General features: G+C 41.3%; 1 protein-coding gene across 1 annotated transcript; it reads right to left on the bottom strand.

Moving 5' to 3' along the window:
• Positions 1-6,425: 6,425 nt before the first annotated feature.
• Positions 6,426-20,324, bottom strand: LOC310862314 (cryptochrome-1-like). Its single transcript, XM_083770155.1, has 15 exons — positions 20,201-20,324; positions 18,352-18,515; positions 12,492-12,600; positions 12,140-12,282; positions 11,780-11,964; positions 10,468-10,556; positions 10,179-10,319; positions 9,729-10,040; positions 9,343-9,494; positions 8,600-8,802; positions 8,190-8,294; positions 7,720-7,827; positions 7,369-7,443; positions 7,033-7,148; positions 6,426-6,723 (listed from the first exon to the last, which is right to left on the bottom strand). The coding sequence occupies exons 2-15, from the start codon at positions 18,507-18,509 to the stop codon at positions 6,715-6,717; spliced, it is 1,905 nt and encodes a 634-aa protein (XP_083626281.1). The 5' UTR covers positions 18,510-18,515; positions 20,201-20,324; the 3' UTR covers positions 6,426-6,714.
• Between the last annotated feature and the right edge of the window lie 200 nt (positions 20,325-20,524).

Genomic DNA, 20,524 nt, shown 5'->3' with positions numbered 1-20,524 from the left:
ATTGCTAAACAGCAGTTTTGTGCATAATGTGAAAGCAATGAAAATGTATTGAGTTCTGCTAAATATCAAGGTTCAGATGGCTGTGTGTTAATTGGTTTGAGAACATGGACCGTTGTTTAGAGAAATGTACTGTATCTGTATCATATAAATTATTATGTCAAATTGATGTAAACTAATTATTTCCTCTTCTCCCAGGCTGTGTATGAGGAGATCAGAGAAGAGAACAGACAGTCAAGAGTAACTCCTGTGAATGTCTGTACCGTCTACTCCTGTGTCTCATCCACCAGTCCAGCCATCAACATTCATGTAAGAAACTTTTCACAACCAGTTCATCTGTTGAGAAACATTTAGTTTGTTATGACACTGATTGAACCTTCTGTTTTACCCCAACTCTTAGCCGGTAAATGAATCACGCAACATCAACTCTGAAGCATTTTCTTTGGGAGAGACAAATGCCCTCATAGACCCTCCTACTGCTGCAGAGTTGATCAACACTGCTGCTGTCGCCTCTGCTGATGAAGATTTCTACTCTTTGGCCCAGCTTCCCTCTGGTACTGGAGGTGGCGCCATGCAATGCAACCCAGTCCAAAGACACTTCAGTGCCTCTGTAACCAAGTAGTTGTGTCACACTCAATGTGGTCCGCTCTGGTCCACTCTGAATTTGGCACATGGAATGCCCTACAGGACACATTGAGATGAACCACTCTAGTACCCTTGCCTTGAGTCATTTTACTCAAGGCTTTCTTATCTGTAACCTTTATGTATGACTTATATTTTCCCCAATTCATAAATTGTAATTTATTTTCAACAGTGTCAGTGATGTTATTAAATGCATTTAACTATGGAATCGAACATTTCCCGTCAGTGTGTTGGGCACCATCAGTGGGTTGGTCGGGCACCATATATGGTGCCCAGGTCTCGTGACATCATGTGACATCATCAGGGATGGAGATGTGGAGACCCTGATGTCATAGTAAATGCGACCCGCTGTCGCAGTTAAGCTCATACCTGTCCATTCAAATTTCTAACTCTAGACGGGCCTGCCCCAAAGTTATATTTACCAATCCCCTAGGTAACACACACTCACGCACGCACGCACACACACACACACACACACACACACACGCTCACACACACACACACACACACACACACACACACACACTGCACACACACACACACACAATATACGATATAAAAATAAATGCTATCTTGTTGGCAGTTAATATTTGGCCTTGAAGTTGGATTTGTTTTTCTTTTCTAGTCCAACATTCTGACAGTGCTGCGTATACAGTGTGTGTGTGTGTGTGTCATATTTTGAGGAGGTGAATGACTGCAGAGGTGAATGCCTATCCGCAGATTCGATTTTGATCATGACAGTTTCATCATATAAAATATATATATATTTGATCATGTTTTTTATATCTTTTTTGTATCGCAGATATCTAGTTTTTTCTCTGATGCTTTAAAATTGTGCTTCCTGACTCAGTTTCCCAGCCAAATCGGCTTTCAATCTAAAGAGAGTTATATGGTCAGCGTTCTGAGCCACTACTAGATGGGGCTGGAATTGGCGGTCAATTAAAAACTGACCAGGGAAAGATGGTGGGTGGGTGGGGAGGACTGGGAAGGGAGTTGTGGGAGAAAATGTAAAAAAAACGAAGAGTCGTATTCTCTTTCTGTGAAAACTGCACATGATCTAAGTCTTTGAATAAAATTTACTTAAAAAAAAAAGAAAAAAAACTGACCAGGGTGTTCACATAAGCCTGAGTAGATGATAAAATGACCAAAAGTTTTTTTGAAAGTGAAGTTTTAGTGTGTGTGTTTTGAAAACATAAACATTGGCAGGGAAAGTTTTGTTGGACCTTTTTTGGAGAAATGTACTAAACTAAATACTATACTGAAGTCAAATTAAGCTAAGCTCACTATTTCCTCTTCTCCAAGGCTGTGTATGAAGAGGTCAGAGAAGAGAACAGGCATTCAAATGTTCCACCTGTGAATGTGCAGTCACCATTTACTCCTGTGCCTCAACCATCAACATGGTTAACAGCTGTCCTGGAAAGATTACAGATGAAGACGTAAGCCACTTTATCTGGGTCAGAAACATTTGTACTGTTATGACATTGATTGACTCTTATTTTCCCACACTCCTAGTCGGAAAATGAATCACACAACATCAACTCTGAAATGGGTTTTCTGATTTCTTTAACAGATCCTACTACTGCAGAGTCAATCAGCATGCTGGTGAAGATTTCTACTCTTTGGCACAGCTGCCATCTGGTACTGGAGGTGGCTTTAAGACAAGACAGTACACTTCAGTCCCTCTGTAACCAGAGTTGTCAGCTGAATTTGCTGATACTTGTCAAGGGTTTTCAACAGAAGGCTCATAAAACGAACATTTACACATTGGGCTGAGTTTGATGGAATTTGAATCCAAACAATATGTAGTAGAATCAGTTAACCAGTCAATGGAATCTAGTTCACACTTTTGGGCAGACTTCACATCCTCATATTTCACAGAAACACTGAGGAAATGTGCCCGTTTCCTTCTGCTCTGTTTGTCTTTGCATTCTATTTTTCGAGAAAGAGTTTAGAGAAAACTTCTACGATAGGCAAACACTTTCCCAGATACTTTGCACACTCTGATTCACTTACAGTAGTAGTTAGTATCAAAGTAGACTATATCATACATGTGTGCTTTCCTTGTTTTGTGTTTAGTGTTTTAATGTTATTTTTGCACCTGGAGGAACATGTGTGAGATGAGGCCAAACTAGAATGAAGCCAAACTAGAGCCACACGTATTATTCAAGCTTTTTATTTCCTGCCAATTTCTTGGATTTACGCACAAGAGAAGCTTTTCACAGCACAAGGCATACTGAAAGAGGTAAGAATAACTCAAAACAAGGGTGACCAAGGAAAGAAAAGATAAGAAAAATGTTTGGTTCGTGTTTTTTCCTCACAGTGGAAAAACAAACTAAATCAATCTAAAATTCCTGATTAACACAGAATTACAATATAGAAACACTACACCACCTCTTCTTGTATTCATATTTTGTACAGTATATACGATTATCCCCACTACTCCCTCCCACTAGCCTACACCCTATAGAAATCGTCCCAAAGCAGAGGTTGACGGTACGAACACAGTTGAACAAATATCAAATACTGTACACAGGCACTATCAAGTTGCGTCTTCATAGAAACATAGAAACCAGCTAACCACAATTTTGAGAACTGGGACCCGTACAATCAAGATGGAGAACGGAAGAAGTCCCTCCATCTCAATTCTCCAACCTATATTTCATCATCGGCATGTGAACATATATTGTTTCAACAGTACATTATAGTTTAAAAAATATATACGTTTAAAAAAGTAATGTACATTTTGCTGTTCCATGCTGCCAACTTCCATCCTATTTCAATTACTCAGTTTGAGAAAGTGAAAATGTCTTTGATCCAAATAAATATATAGCATTAGGTACAGTGACAGTGGTGTTGGGGGTATCCCTGATTGGGGCTTTGAGCTTTGTGTCTGAATGGGGTCTTGTTTGTGATTTTGCATCTGTGTTATACTGTACTCATACATGTTTAAGAAGATATGTGTGCTTATTGTACATGTGTTTAAGAAAATGTGTGTTTATTTGAGAACTGAAGGCTTGACGCTGAAATGTTTGTTTTGTTCCTCATGCTGAATAAAGTTATAATTTTTGTACTGGAAAGACAAATGGTCGTCTTTTAGCACCATACAGTGCACACTCAAAACGTGTGTGTTTATCAATATCCAACAGGATTAAATATAGGCCTACATCGTTGTGAAGAGAAACTACTTTCAAAGGTTTTCTCTCTGTGCCCTGAAAGTGGACATTCGTTGATTCAAGTCAACTTTATTCCTGTCAACAGGAGGGCTAGTTTTATAGGTATTTAGCATGGAGGGCGGATGCACTGTAGATGCAAACCAAACCTCAAATTACGATGCCATAGCACCCCTTTGTGGTCCATTTAAACTAAAGCAACCATTCTGCGACCCTCAAGTGTCATAATGTTAGTGTTTGATAAGAAGTCTGTGGCAACTGATTGCTGATTGCCGAGATCTCTTTTGCGAAGTTAAAGTGATACAAAAGTGCCAGGCTCCTCGGCACCAAGGGCAACACAACAGGTAGAGATAAAGCCTGCATAATTAATCCTCTCTTTATCTAATCCCATCATGTACGTTTTGATCTGAATCGTCTGAATGGTTGTTTTAAAAAGGTGTATTATAAACGTTACCAGCTGTTGGGAGTACAGGTACTAGGTAGGCTTTACTTGCAGTGGCCATTAAGGTTGCAAGAATTGTGCAATAGTAAACAAACCATACATTTCTTTCTCTCCAAACACAGCAGTAAATATCATTCAACAGGAGCGTGAAATATGCTCAAATGTTCAAGGAATGTTGGTTCACTGTTTCCCTGCCAATCAATTGGCGTGTCGAGAACAGATGTTGCTTAAAGAAAGTACTGAGACATTGAGAGAAGTGGCAGCCATCCCTCAAACTCCTGTTTTTGTGTTTTTGACAAAAACTGATTTAGAAACTATAGCAATTCCGGTATTTTCAACATTAGAGAATGCTTTGCATTAAACTTTGAAAATGCCCAAAGTTTAACTTAACTTAAATAACGACAATAAAAACGACAACCTCTTCAGGGGTTGGTCACCGTTGTTGGTGAACTAGTCTCGCCGCCCAGACAACTCTCCCATAATCTCCGAATGCTATTTAGAGTCTGGAACTACACCTCCAGAAATCCGAGCAAAGGAAGCTGCCATTTCCGTTCACGAAAATATATTATAAAATATCTTTACATAATCTTTTTAATATTTCCATTTCTGCTAAGCAGCAAGCTATATACTGTATGCTTAGATGATTTATATTTATATTAGGATAAATTTGAGCGACTGTAAAGACGAAATGGAAGTGGGGAGGAGGCTGCACTTCTGAGCTTCTGTGCTCCACTCACTGTATGACGGAAGCATTTGAACATTGCGAGAGGCAACAGTCTGGCCACACGAGACTAGTGCTCAACCAACAAAAATCTGTACAAAAGCCATTATTTTGTTTTGTTTTTTACAAAACTTAATTTAAGTAGGTTGTAAGAAAATCATGATGGAAATGTTCAAGAAAATGTCTTAAATAAAACAACAAAACAAAACAAACAACATTTTCCTGCTTCCTTGAGGCGGAACATAGTTTGGTTAGTAAAATACTGTATGTAATTCTTTGGAAAGATACACAAAAAACTATTGATTGTTTTTGAGGACATGACATTTTAGCTATATGAGATTTTTGTAAGCACATTACAAAAATCTAAAGCGAGAGATTTGACATTTTCTAGAGGTCATTCTAGGTCAAACGTTTACTGGCTACGGATATAAGCCAACTCAGTCTATTCGCAAGTGTTCTTTTGACTATACCAAGAAGACAAGCGCACATACAATATAAAAATATATATTATGTATAAATCATAGGTTTCTTATGTTCCTATTAATGGACCTTAAGAAGTGGCAACAGTGGCACATTCTCCGTATCTTGGTGATATATTAATTCATCAAGTTAACGTGGTCGTAAGAGTTAAGAGTCCATTGACACACATTAATTTACAATGGCTTGGCATTCTGCACAAATAAATATCCTGTTACTGGTACAATATCTTTCAGTGTTGATTTGCTGTACGTACTGTATGAACTCAGCTTTACTTTATTACAGTACATAGGGTATGGACTGGTACATGTCTTCTATAAGCACTGATATGACTCACAAAGCTCAATTAGCAATGTGTGTGTGCTTTTTGTGGAGCTGGTGTAGAGGCCAGTTTATTGCGTTATTGCACTTGGTTACCGTATTTTATTGTTCAAGCACTTTGTAACATTGTTTAAAAAAGTGCTATACAAATGACGTTGTATTATTATTAGTATAATAACAATTTTTTTATATTTGATGGACTGGACCAATGGACTGGACCATGGGAAATTACATGTGCTTTTGCGACGGTATATGCATTATTACAACACATACTGTATACCAGGGGTGGGCAACTGGCGGGCCGGGGGCCACATGCGGCCCCCACCTTCACTTAATGTGGCCCTCAGGTTAATATCAGAATACTGCTATAATATTGGTTCCAGCTGTTTACAACATGCAAACATGACCTGCTTTAATTACTTCAGTCTAAATTAGTAGCTCTATGCTCAACACACGTATAATTAAAGGCATTTGAAATTACATAAAAATGTACATTTTCAGGATTCCAATTCGAATATAGCAAAAATAGCCGATCTACAAGCTCAAAACATTGAGCTTGTAGATCGGCTATTTTTGCTACGACAGTAATATATGGCCCTAGGGAGTGAGTGTGGAAATATAGTGGCCCTCTCCATCGTCAAAGTTGCCCACCCCTGCTGTATACTGTTAATGTGGCTACAAATACGTTTGCAAAAAACTGATTGACAAAGCAGTTGTTAACAGTCAGGACCATTTTAGGCCAGAAAAACTAATAAAAATCGCATTTTCACCTTTGTCTTCTGTTGGAGTTTCTGAACAAGATAAAAAAAAAAAACATGATGGTACGTTGTGCAGCTGGTGGGAGACAGAGGAGAAGAGGTTTATTTCAGTTGTGTTTCTCTCTGTGCTGGCCAGGTTGTGACTTCAGTGTGGACTTCAGTAAGACAAGTCTCATGTCAGCTGCTCTAGATAGTCTGTAAGGAAAACAACAAACAGTCAATGATACAATACAACTGTTATGTGGTGATTTGAGTGCATTGTAGTGCTAATGCAGAACCTTTTGAGGGTTTCTGGATATTTTTTTGTGATTGTTTAGGGTTAACTTATTTCCAATTTATAAATAAACATACATCTCCATAAAGCAAATATACATCTGCATAAAGCAAAGATATTTGTCTACTCCTATGTTGATAAGAGTATACACAAAAATATGCCTTAAAAAGGTACATTTGAACAAACAAATTTGATTTTGATTAATGGTGATGAACTATATAAAATCGGACCTCTGCACTGAGCCGCTGCATCTTGTGGACAGAGCAGAACGTGGCATCTTCTCCCCCGTGTCCCGACTCACGCGCCCGCTTCCCCGTTATGCTGCCTCCGGTGTGCAGGAGGCGTCCTGCATGTCAGAACAAAGAAGCTGAATTAAAACCATGATTTCTTTAAGGCTTATTATAGCGCCACCAGGAGGCCACAACCTGACCTAGCCCTGGTGGAGACCTGTGCCCCGAGGGGCACTTTATTGTTGCTGCTATAACATACTCTCTCCACATGCCTTCGGCCTGGTGGAGACAGTATGTTTTGCACTCCGTCCGTGTGTGTGTCCGTGTGTCATGTACCTGGAAGTTGAGGCACAGCAAACTCATGGTAGAGTGTGGTGCTGGTGGCAGCCTGGTTTGGCACCGATGGGTACCCTGCAAAACACACGCGCACACACGCACACACGCACACACGCACACACACACACACACACACACACACACACACACACACACACACACACACACACACACACACACACACACACACACACACACACACACACACACACACACACACACACACACACACACACACAGTTAACATCCTCTGCACAGCTTGGATAATTGTAAAATATTTAAATTCCCTTTCAGAGCATTTCCCCCTCCCCCCCAAAAGAAAAACCCCAAACATGTCTGCTGCCAACCTACCATGAGGCTGTTGTTGTAACTGTTGGTGAGCAACACGGCATGACAATGGCTGATTCTCACTGTCGAGGTTCAGCAGGACCCTGCCGTTGCCCCCCAAAACTCCAGGCACTGATGAGAACAGGGGTTACAATGAGTATCGTTTACAACCACAGTTACTGTTATTTTCTTACGGTGACAATGTATGGTTCCAAGGAGTGTTATTTTTCACTCAACAGTGAGCGTAATTGTTGTGGATTTATAGCAAATAGTCTTTAACCCATTCTGGGCGGGAACCCCTTTTGGTGTTTTAAATAAGCATTATGTAATACTTTAGCTAGATCTACAAGCTCGTAGGGCTCCACCGAGTGGCGCGCTACGAGCTTGTAGGTCTGCTATTTTTGGAGAAAAGAAATTCGACGTCAGGCCTAAATGGGTTAATTCCAGGGACTGAGCTACATTGTCAAATGAGTTGTTGCTGTTACAGTACTTACAGTGAACGTTGTTGTTATTGGTCCCCGACTGCTTCTCCCCGGGAGAATATGGCATCATCCCTCCATTCCCATTGCTATTGGTGGATGGCACTGATGCCAGCAGGCCTGAAACAAACACCAATAGGGCTGTTTTAGTCTACAATGTTGTTATTTGTGCAACTGTATCAATTACCAATATTTAGCTGGTTTCTACCTTACTAGCATGGTAAGTATTGGCTTAGTTATAAGATCCGCTTTTGCTTACACAACTACTCGTCTATACTCCAGTGCTTTGTATCGTCTGCCAATATATCAATATCAATACAGTACAATACTTCTACTGTATTGCTCAAATACTACAGTCTAATCTATGTCTCTCCCTGTATCCTCCTATTGTATTCTAGTACATACACGCTATAGCAAACCCTTACCTAGTCCGCGGTATCGGCTGAGTTGCTGGTAGATCTGTTTCATCCTCTCTATGTTGACACGACTGGCCTCTGCATGGTTCACCATGGGTTTGGGGTAATGGATGCCGATCACACACTTGGCGGCTTTCTGTACGGACTCCGGTGCATTCCACGGGTCATAGATGTACTTAGCGGGGAAACCTCGGAGGACAGGTAAGTATCGCCTGGAAGCACAGTGGCAGAAATGAGAAAACCGCTGGCTTCAGTCAGCCAAATGTGGTCGCTTCCACAATGCACAGGCAATGATGGGCTGAAGTGGGATCCAGAATGCAGAATGCAGATACAATGTATTTGGATTTTATATATCTCAACTTTCTCAACGCACACTATGGATGTTGGAAAATCACAACATGGAGGTGAGGGTTCAGGCATGAGAACTGGGCAAATCGTCTAAAAGGCAATCAAGTACAATCTAACAAAGGGGAAAGAGAGCTGAACTTTTCACCCAATCCACTAAAGAGGAAAACAACATATGAACAAGTCCATACTTAAAAAGACATGAAGTCAAAACAGCCAGATCGACACAAGGACAATTACAGCTAATCTTATTATTTATTCTCCATTGTTCTGTAAAGCACTTTGAGCTGCATTTGATGTCATGAAAGGTGCTATACAAATAAAGTTTTATTATTATTATTATTTAATCATTGTAGTCATGGTCTGATGGTGTGTGTGTGTGTGTGTGTACCAATGTGTGAACTAACCTGATGAAATCCCCATTGGGATCGGTTCTTCGTCCGAAGTTCACGGGGCAGTAGCAGTGGAAGAACTGCTGGAAGAAGGAACTGCAGGAGAGCCACATCCAGCTTCCTGCGTTCACGCTCCAGTCGGCGTCCAACAGCATCTCCTCAAAGACCTGGGGGAGGAGCGAGAGAGGAGAGGAATGTTTCGGTTATTGGCGTTTCCAGAGATGGTGTGTTTGGTCTTCTCCTGGATTAACACAATCTGCCTCACCGACAACCTTCATTGTCTCTCCAACCCTCCTGCCAAGCCCCCCCCCCCATCCTTTCTTTCCCGGCATACCCTTGCAGTCAAGGGTATCCTCCTCCATCCTTCATTCATTCTCTCTGGGCTCTCGCCTCCCCCTCACCTTCATTCCTTCCTCCCAGCTGACCCAGAGGTCTCCTCTGGTGAGGAAGCAGGCCACGGCGTGCCGTGCCAGGTGGTGGATCCAGCCCTCCTGCCTGAGCTGGGTCATGATGGCGTCGATCCAGGGGAAGCCCGTCTTGGCCTCGGCCCACTTGGCCAGGGCCTCTGCGTTGCGGTCCCAGGGGATGCGGACGCAGATGGGGTTGCCCTCCATCTTGTCGAAACGCGGGTTGTTGGTCGCGGCGGTGTAGAAGAACTCCCGCCACAGGAGCTGACCGTACAGCGAGAGAGGCGGAGAGCTGTTCTTCTTCACCTGGATTGGAAAACAGAACTAGGAAAATAAAGTCTTTGGAAGGCAGGTCTCCACCAGACCAGGGTTGCATCTATAAAATACACACATACACACACACGCACGCACACACACACACACGCACACACTCTCTAGACTGACCTTGCGGTAGAGGTCAGTGAGTTTGAAGTAAAAGCGACGGCATGAGAGACATCCGAAGCGCAGGTAGGGGCTCAGACCTGTTGGGCTGGCCAGCAGGGAGTTAGCGTTCATCCTGGGGCGCTCAAAGTTAGCTACCCAAGCCTGGCAAGAGGGAGAGATAGAGAGACAGAGAGTGATAAGAGAGAGAGAGAGAGAGAGAATATATTTAATAATTTACTACTCCTCAACTACTTTAGCAACAACACCACGACTATCACAACTAGAACTGCCACTAATTATTAACACTGACCTTTCTCTCCAAGTGGCGTTCTATCCTGGTCAGGGCCTCAGTCTCCCCTCCTGGCCACACAGCTGTAGGCAGACCTTCAGTGTCAAAGCCTGGCCACACACACACACACACACACACACGCAAGTTAGTTGGTCACATGATTTTTTTATTTTTTATTTTTTATTCATGTTACTTGCTGTAGACGGCATGACCGACCGGCCAAGCAGTAAAAACACTAGTTGTACAGAATACTAGATTGACATCAAGATTGACAGTGTACTACTATACTACTATACTATACTACTACTATGCTGAGATGACTGCCTGTTTGTATTTTAAGGCATCCAATGTATAGTTTGTTGAACCACTAGTTGAGGAAGTGGAGCTGTCGAGCACCGTAGGGGATAAGCGTCCTTGCAATGTTTGTATTACGTGTTCTTCCAGAACGCACATGAGAACGTATAAGCGTGACACATTTTTGTTTAAGCGACAGTGAGCATCTTGTCACATCTTTTTTGTTATTGGACCAAATGTCTACCCAGGCCAACATTAAGGCAAACCACAAAAAAAAGTTGAAATAGCGAAACTAAAAACTCCAACTAACTACAAAACTACAAAGAAATGAAACACCTGATTGCACAAAATCAAAGAATTGCTCCTAATCATAATATAGATTGGAGAATCATGTTACTATTTGAGGAGAAACCTTAAGCCAGAGAGGGGATTTCATATGGATGAGGAAGTGGCACTGGTTTTACTGCTGCGTTTGGTTTGCTGACCTGCAGCAAGATATAGTAGATAGATTTGCCTTAACTTGAACCTCATTTGCTGGCTGATAATTCTAGAATGTCAATATCTGAGGTAAAAGAATTGTTTATTTTCTGTCTAGTGTCTAACACACTTACCGCCATTGATATGAATTTACACCAAGTCTAATCCAACGGTTAAACTCAGTTTGTTTGTGGCCCAATGCTATATTGAGTATATTCCTTTTCTGAGCATCAGCTTAGATCAAACAATAATGTTGGCTACAATGTAGAGATATTCAGACTATATAAATAATATGCTTTCACCGCAAGCCAAATTTAAACAAGAAAGCTTTCGAAACATTCCTGAAGAACACTTCCTCAAGAAAGAATAATTATGTTTAGTATGCCTCAAGCATAGAAAATATTAACGCAATCAAAAACTGGCATTGGATACCTTTAAATACCTATTTTGAAGGAATGTTCAATTCCTTATCCTCACTTATCCTGTCTTACCTCACGTTTTCTCATCTTATTTACTTATGTTTGCATTGAATGCTACTGGTGGGTGTGCCACGTGTTATCACCTAGCTCTTCCAGTGAGGGGACGCTGTACTTGTCCCCGTGGTCTTCGGAGATTGGCGTGAAGCAGCGCCCCATCAGAGCTTCGGACAGCGTCTCCACCGGCAGCTCTGGGGGGTCCAGACGAGATATCAACGTCTGGAAACGCTTGTACGTCAGAGGAGGCTGGCCGGCATTCAGCTCTATGATCCTGAGGGAGAGCGAAGGAGGGGTTATTAGAAGCATCGGCGGGTCACCATTCAGCTGTACTGTATGATCCCGCTGAGATGGGGAGAGGAGAAAAGACTGAAGCCTTCAAGCAAGCTTGTTAGCTCGCTTGTTTCGTCCTCATTTTTTGTGAGTCTGCGTGTGCGTGCGTTCCTTACTTGTCCAGGTCATACAGCGTGTGTGAGATCTTGACGTTGACTTCCACTCCGGCCTCCATGGCCAGTTTCTTGATGGCTGCGTCCCTCTCCTTGCCAAATGGCTCAGAGTCATATTCAAAAGTCAACCGTGAGATCTTCCACTCCTGGCGGGACAGAGAGAGAAAGAGAGTAGAGAGAATCATTAAAATTACAGCACAAATTGACTCGCACTTACTTAATTTTGTACTTTTCTGTACCTGACTTTACCATACATTTATGTACAGATGTCATGGTTAGGTAATGTCTAGTCATTAATGCATGCGTAATTAATGTCCGATCATTCAAGGAGATACCGCGTAAGTAATGCACCCACCTTGAAGAGGCGAGGGAACACGTTGGCTGGCTGACCTCTGACGACAAAGAGGCGCGAGTTCAGCTTTCGGAGGTTAGCGTCCAGATCCTCCAAACATTGCAGGAGAAACCTGAGGAGGTGGAGGGCAGTGAGGGAGTGGGAAGGAGATGAGAGTCGGTGGGTGGAAAGGAGAAGGGAAGAAGGAGGAGGAAGAAGAAAGTTGATTGATTGATTGATATATTTTATTCGGTGAGAATAAAAAGAGCACAGCGCACTTTCCGACACACAAGTGCGCATAACAGAGGATGTTACAAAGGTAGGAGAGCAGTGTATGCATTGTTTTATGTATCTTAGTAGTAAAATGTAGTTGCAGAAGGTCAGAAAAACCAAGCAACAACAATTGCTTGATCATCTAATAACAGAGTGTCCAATCTTCAGCTATTGATATAGTAGTAGAGTGTGTGTGTGTGTGGTGTTCAGTGTCCAAGCCCGCTAAGATTTAGCCTGGACCCAGCCCACTCTCTGAGTGGACTGCTTCAGAGTCTGATAATCAGGCTAACACAGATTTGCTGCTTCTTGTGGGCATTCTCACTTTAAATTGTACTTGACTTTGGTGGAACACTCACTGTGACCCTGTTTAGTTTCTGACAGAATGTAAAGGACAAACTGATAGACGGATAGAAAAACAATACATGACCTACTCTGCGGAAATTGGTTGGACACCGCTGACGTACATTTGGAATGGGATTTTGAGTCCAAAGGGAAAAGGTCAAATCATTTCCCACACACACTTATCACCTCTGCAGTGATTTATAAAAAGAAACGTTTCTCAAGACATCTCATTCATAAAGTGACGTAGCGTTCTCATTCAAGAATCAAGAAAAATAAACGTTTCAATTACAAAAAAAGTAGTCAAAATCTACCCCATGGGGTCTAATATCCTATCCTCATATTCAATCATGTACAAAACCTCAAGACATCTCATTCATAAAGTGACGTAGTGATTCCTTACAGTCCATAATCGACAGCTGTACGCACGGTTGGTCATTCAAGATTCCCTCAACACACAATATTGTTAGTGTTACACATTCAACTTTCTTTTTCAGGTTAGTAGTCCAGGTCTACCACATGGGGTTCTGACCTATATCCTCATATTCAATCATGTACAAAACACATTTTCAGGAGGCCACCCCCAGAAATGGAACACAACACTGGAGGTGACATTCACTGGCAATATGTTTCCCTTTTTCTCCGTTCAACATCCTTCAACCCAACCATCCTTCCCATCAGCCCAACATCTGGACTGAATGGACATTCAGTCTTTCAGTCATCTATTCAGTCAGTCAACCAGTCATTCAGTAAGCTATTCAGTCAGGCATCCAGTCATTCAGTCATCTATTCAGACAGTCATTCAGCTAGTCATTCAGTAAGCTATTCAGTCAACAAGCTATTCAGAATTTCAGTCTACCAGTGTGACCTCTTATCTCTGATTATTAGCAGCAGCAGGGTAGTTGACATACTGTACAAACAACAAAGCTGTCCAAATCCCATCACACAGTACATACACACACACACACACACACACACACACACACACACACACACACACACACACACACACACACACACACACACACACACACATACAAAAGACGGGCACCTTGTGCCTGTGGTACTTTTGTTTTATGCCAGGCTTGTGTCTATATCACCGTGCTGTGTGTTTTAAACAATATTTAACAAAGTGCTACAAAAATAAAAATGTATTATACAAATAAAAAAAATAGGAGAGTGGGCTGTCCTTTGAACAAAAAACTGAGTGAACCATCAGGTCATTCTGGTGCACATGACATCCACAAGTGTGTGTTTAAGATTTCACACATGCATGGGCATGAACACCCATGTGCAACATTGTGCATCCACGGTTGCATGAGTGTTTTGTGCTTAGTGTACATGGATTTGTGTAGATTGATGTGTGCCCTTGAGCACACATGTATGCCTGTAATCGTGTAATTTAGTCTGCTGAATGCCAACATTGTAAATTGTTGTGTGTGATTGTGTGTGTGGTTTGGTACACAGCAGTCCTTCCCAATATGTTATATAACTGCCCTGGCCTACATCTGGTGAACACGCACACACGCACTTTCTCTCTCTCTTTGAGCCTACTAACCTAGTAACCTCATTACCACACAGAGAGAGAGAGAGAGAAAGAGAGCAAGACTGGGTAAAATCAAAGTTGTACAAGCTACAGTTCAATAAACCGAATTTACATTTTTATTTTGTGGCCAAGTTGTGAATCGGTTTGCAGAGAGAAACTTGGCTGAGTCACAGACATGGCAATCATGTCAATATAATGCCGATCAGCTGAGCTGAGCAACATCCTTAATGATTACTGATGTACTGCAGCTGGTACTCTGGCCATTTAACTGTAGGTCAAGAGAACTTTGTACTGGACCTGGGAGACTCTGCGGAAATTGGTTGGACACCGCTGACGCACATTTGGAATGGGATTTTGAGTCCAATGGGAAAAGGTCAAATAATTTCCCCACACACACAAAATAACGTTTCTCAAGACATCTCATTCATGAAGTGACGTAGCGTTCTCATTCAAGAATCAAGAAAAATAAACATTTCAATTACAAAAAAAGTAGTCCAAATCTACCCCATGGGGTCTAATATCCTATCCTCATATTCAATCATGTACAAAACCTCAAGACATCTCATTCATAAAGTGACGTACAGCGTTCTCATTCAAGAATCAAGAAAAATAAACATTTCAATTACAAGTCTTATATCCTATCCTCATATTCAATCATGTTTTGGGTGAACTACTCCTTGAAGTACCAGTAGAGCGTAAGGACAACTGACTGTGGTAAACAAGTGTGTGTACATTCAGCCGTCAGGCCGCACAGGAAAGCCTTAGTATAAGTAGGTCAGTGTCCGTGTTATATAACAGGCAGGCAAACACTTCATATGCTGCCACACTATCCACACTTTTCCTGGGCTGTGTGTGCTCCAGTTCCTGTCGATTTGATCCAATGAAAGCCAATGAAACTGGTCAGATGACCAATGATATCCAATGAAATCAACAGGAACTGGAGCACACACAGCCCAGGAAAAGTGTGGATACAACACACATCTCTGACGTTTTCTCACTTTCCACATTATAGCTTCACCTCCCTCTCATCACCTGCCTCATTTCACAGATGCAGAGTTTCCAATATCATTTAAAGTGGGCTTCCTTTTCTGTACTTACGATACACTGATCTAAACGAAATGCACTTAATAATATTCTTTGTTGTTGCTGTCATCTCATTCATTGTTCTTCTCTTACAAAGGCTTGTGTTTGGAGTGCCTGCTGTGGCATAGTGCACTGACAATATGCTCCATCTGAAGGCCTATTCACAGTCTGGATTTTCGGTGGTGAGGTGACCACCTCTCCGGTGGTGAGCTGACCACCGGAGCTGAAATAACGTTGAGCGGTGGTGAGTAAAAACAGAGAGAAGGGCTGGAGCGGTGGCGGTGGTTTGCTCTTCACCGCGGCTCGTGACGTCATGTTGTAGTTCGGTGGTCACCTAACCACCGAAAATCCAGACTATGTATGAGCCTTGAGTCCCACTCGCAAAGACCTGCCTTTGAATCTTACCCTGTCTGTATGTCACATGTCTCCTCTCGATACTGTCTAATCGAGTAAATAAAGCATAAAATGCCCAAAACAAATACATTTTAGATTAAAGTTAATCTGGTCTTTCATCAGTGCCTTCGCAGAGAATTCTGGGTACTGAAGGATCAGACAACAAAGCACAAAAGTTACTTCATTTTTTGGGACATTTTTAAATTACATTAAAACAAAACTGCTTTACATTTTTGCCATTGAGGCTTCATCAGAGCTTGATGCTAAATCACGGATGGACTGAAAACTATAACTATGTAATTTTTAACAAGTCAAGCCAGTTAAACAAGTTGATAACTCTGTATTGCACTCAAAATGTGGTAACTTACCCTTATATTTTTGTGATGATTTACAATAATTGATAAAATACAGTATTGTACAGTGACCATTAATATCATGGAACACTATAAATGTAATTTTGACAGTAAATACAGTATAATGTATTATACTGTAGACCTACACAAGGGGGTGCTGTAATCCTGGCAGACAGTGGCAGTTGTAATCACAGGCATGTTCTACAGACAGACAAATAGTGAATAAAAAAAGTTTTTCAAGTTGATTTGAAAATCTTCAGACAATATATTTGTGACATCGGCAATCGGTGGTCTAGTAGATTTAATAGGACACACGGTCATTATTAAAAATCAATGCATATTGCAATACATATCGTATCGCGTGAATTGATACGTATTGATCGTGAGGTTGTTGGCCTTACAATTAATGAAGAGGTACAGTAAAGTCTGATTTCTACTTCCAGTGTCCTGTACCAAAAATAGCTAATAGATTTTAGGTGGGCTACTTTTGGTACGGGAGAAAGTGTAAATCAGGCGTGAGAGGTCAGTAAGGAGACTCAATGCGGATTAAGCTCGGACAAATTTGTGCCACAAGACTGATATTCTACGATATGAGTCAGCCTGCCATTTTGGAGTCACTGAAACTATTATGATTTGGACACAGCAGCCAAGTGTGTACCCCCCCTGCCTGTGTTTGTATAATTAAGTACCGGTATAGGTTCTTCCTCAGCGGGAGAACAGTGGGTCAGTGCCTTTTTTTATCGACTACCCCGGTGAGAGGGACCACAAATAGGACCTGGACTGAAAACGGGCCAGTGAGCAATAAGCAAGATGTAACCGAGTCACATGTATTCACTCACATGCACACATGGACACAAACATTGGAAAATGAGACATCACACTTACAAAGACACATATCACAAACCTGGACTAATTCTACTCCCCCCGTCCCGAAGTATCCACACCAATAATACCCAATCTCTCTGCCTAAAACCCCCCAGGACATGGCTGGCCACTCGTGCACACATTCACAAGCACACAAATGTCCACGATAAAACATTGACAGTAAGCACTGTTGTTTTTGGCAGCAAATTTCTATTTTTGTTTTAGTCATAGTCTCTTGAATAGTTTTCATTTAGTTTCAGTCACGTTTTGTCACCTGGAATGCTTTAGTGTTAATCTAGTTTTAGTCGACTAAATATCATAAGAGTTTAGTCGACTACATCTACAGTTGATTTAGTCGACTAAAATGTATTTTGGTGGGCCTTGATGCCATCCTAATTACCTGCTTTTACACTTGCTGAAAACAAATGTCATAATAGGTGAAAATGTTAAAAAGAATATTCAATTAAAACTAAATACATAAAAAAAACAAAGTAGATTATATTGATCTACAATCATTGTGAGCTTGTAGATCTGCTTTTCCCCCAGGGACTTAAATGGTCACTTCACCCCCTTTGCAACCAGATCTTTTCTTTTTTTGTTGTTTTTATGTTTTTTTGTGGCTTTCACCTTTATTTTACAGTAGGCTGACAGGAAATGGGGAGAGAGATGGGAAGATGACATGAGGTAAAGGCCGTTGGGAACGGGAGTCGATCTTATTTCAATCTTTCAATCTTATTTTAATAATGTTTGGGAGACAAGAAACACTTTCCTGGGGTTTTTATGTGGGTAATGTGTTTTTATATATTTTACTAGTATTTCAAAGTGTCAAAAGTATTTAAAGTGCCCTTTTAATGGTTGAAAATGGTAGAAATTGTGATGAGAAATACTGACATCATGTTGTATACTGAGGCACTGCAGGCCTGTGGCTCCCATGTTCATTTGTCTTTCATTATCGCTCTCTCTCGTACGCACGCACGCACGTATGTATCTCACGTTTCTCAAAACGACTCATTCAAACGAGTGGCTGCCTTACCTCCACCGGTTGACACCGAGGTTGGACGAGCCGGCGAACCAGGGGTCCAGGAAGTAAACGCAGCGCACAGTGGCTGCCCCCCGGACCGCCTCCTGTAGCGATGGGTTGTCATGGAGACGCAGACCCTTCCGGAACCAGTGTATGGAATTTGGGGCCATCTTATTCTGAGGAGGAGTGATGCAGATGCACAAAAGATCAAACTAATGTACATATAGAAAACTAGTCGGCTAAAAGATTTTCAAGGATGTACTGTCTGAGTTCCAGAGTTCTGAACAAGCTTTACCGTTTCAATGGACTTTTTAGTAAGACCTGTACAAAGTGCATTGAATGCAGTAGTCCAAGTTAGTTGGATTGAATGCAGTAGTCCAAGTTAGATTGGCTTGTGGCTACAATTTTGAAGTCCGAGCTTAACTTCCGCTCACTCGAGCCATTGAGTTATAATTGTACTCATTGATCCCTGCCGTTCACAAGGTTGCCTGCAGAGGTCATCAGCATTTGAAACAATTTAATCTCTGTTGGTTTTATATATATACATTGTTACATTATCAATAAAGATGTCAAAGTCAAAGACTGGTGGAAGTACAGATTAGTACAGGTGCTAACTGATAACTAGCTAGTATTAGCAGCTGCCACAAAAGAGTAAATAGAAACATCACTGGAAACCAGTTCTGCGGGTGGCAGTACCACCAACCCTCAGACTGTCTGTCTGTCTGTCTGTCTGGTACAGTGGTTCTCTAAATAACATTTTCATCCACAGCATCCCTAAATCATGGCATTCTATCTTTATAGCACGTTACATTTATTTCATATTACGGCAAGTGAATATGCAAATATTTGCCCCTACTATACAGCATGTCACGAGGAAAACTTAAGAGAACATGGCTAAAGCAATGAAGGCTATCATAACACTATAGCCTATAACACTTATTTTAACTTCAGCAAAAATCACTTCAGGTCACTTCACACAATCAGGTTTTTAAGTCATTCAAATATAACTATAAATAAATATGTAACCTAAAAAAACAGCGATAGCTTTTTAGATTTGTAGACAAAACTGAGTAAGATTTGTTTAAATCATTTTTGATTACGCTTATTATCGGTATTATGAGTAGGAGACCATGCATATAACCCACTCTTCTCTACCATAAAGTCCCTTCTGTCCACACCAAAGTCCGGGGGACGGACGGACGACGGAATCGGACTGTTTATAAACAGTCTATAAACATACTGCACCTTGCAATGTGCATTCTTACACCGATTTGTATTAAATATTATAGTCGATGGCGTGTCTGTAACGGTGTAACCCTGCACACACCATTATTGCCTATAATACACAATATTATTTACAATATAGCCTACTATCGAATACATAAATCACGAATATTGCTTAAAATAATTAAGTTTCAGCTTCAATAGATTTTGTGTGAGTGCTATAATAGAGTCCGATATTATAATATATTAATTAAAAAACAAATGATGCATGTCAACTTGTTGTCACACGCGCAGCTTCTCCGACTTGGATTGGAACACCTTGAAATTAGGTCAGTGAGTTTATTTGGGAAATTGGGATGCTCTCTATTCTATACGACTAACACATAATTTCCTCACAGATATTTCAAATTACATTTCGCGAGTGAAGACCTAACAAGTTGCCAAAAAGATATTGCCACATACGCTCGCAAATCTAACAAATAACAATTGTTAGAAACTTTGTCGAAAGACAGAAATCACCCATAACAAACGAAACGGGGTCAGCAGTGCTATCCCTATGCAAAGCGGGGGCGCTGTATTAAATGCCCATGTATACAGAGAAAACATTACAGTTAAAATGTAACAAAATGTGCATCACCTGGCACAGGCTGGCAGAGGTGGGATTTTATTGCAGAGCCAAAGAACGTCTCATTTCTTCCCTCGGTCTTGAGGATAGGAGGAAGGTTGACAGATTGACAGTTGTAGGTTTCACACTTACAGTCTTGTGTGTACTAGTTTCATAACAAGTATAGGCTCATTGCGCATGCTCCACTTCGCCCTGCTCCAGTTGGTCGATGCCAATCACGTGTCTGCTTCCGAGTCACGTTTCAGAAGCATGCATGAAAATAAATCAGCCTGGGAAAATCACAACTAAGGATTCCAGGTATTGGGATGTACTGTAGTGACCAGGGTTGACAACTAC

This window comes from Protomyctophum parallelum, assembly GCF_964188405.1.
Source record: "Protomyctophum parallelum genome assembly, chromosome: 7".
Lineage (NCBI taxonomy): Eukaryota > Metazoa > Chordata > Actinopteri > Myctophiformes > Myctophidae > Protomyctophum > Protomyctophum parallelum.
This window is presented reverse-complemented; position numbering and strand designations above follow the sequence as displayed.

What these genes read in the sequence shown, in the direction of transcription:
- LOC310862314 (XM_083770155.1), bottom strand. Translation starts at nt 18,509, where the DNA reads ATGGCCCCAAATTCCATACACTGGTTCCGGAAGGGTCTGCGTCTCCAT. An exon ending in TCACTGACCTCTACCGCAAG is followed by an intron (nt 10,041 to 10,178) that starts GTCAGTCTAGAG and finishes TTTCCAATCCAG; the next exon opens with GTGAAGAAGAACAGCTCTCC. An exon ending in GCTGGGAGGAAGGAATGAAG is followed by an intron (nt 9,495 to 9,728) that starts GTGAGGGGGAGG and finishes CTCCTCCCCCAG; the next exon opens with GTCTTTGAGGAGATGCTGTT.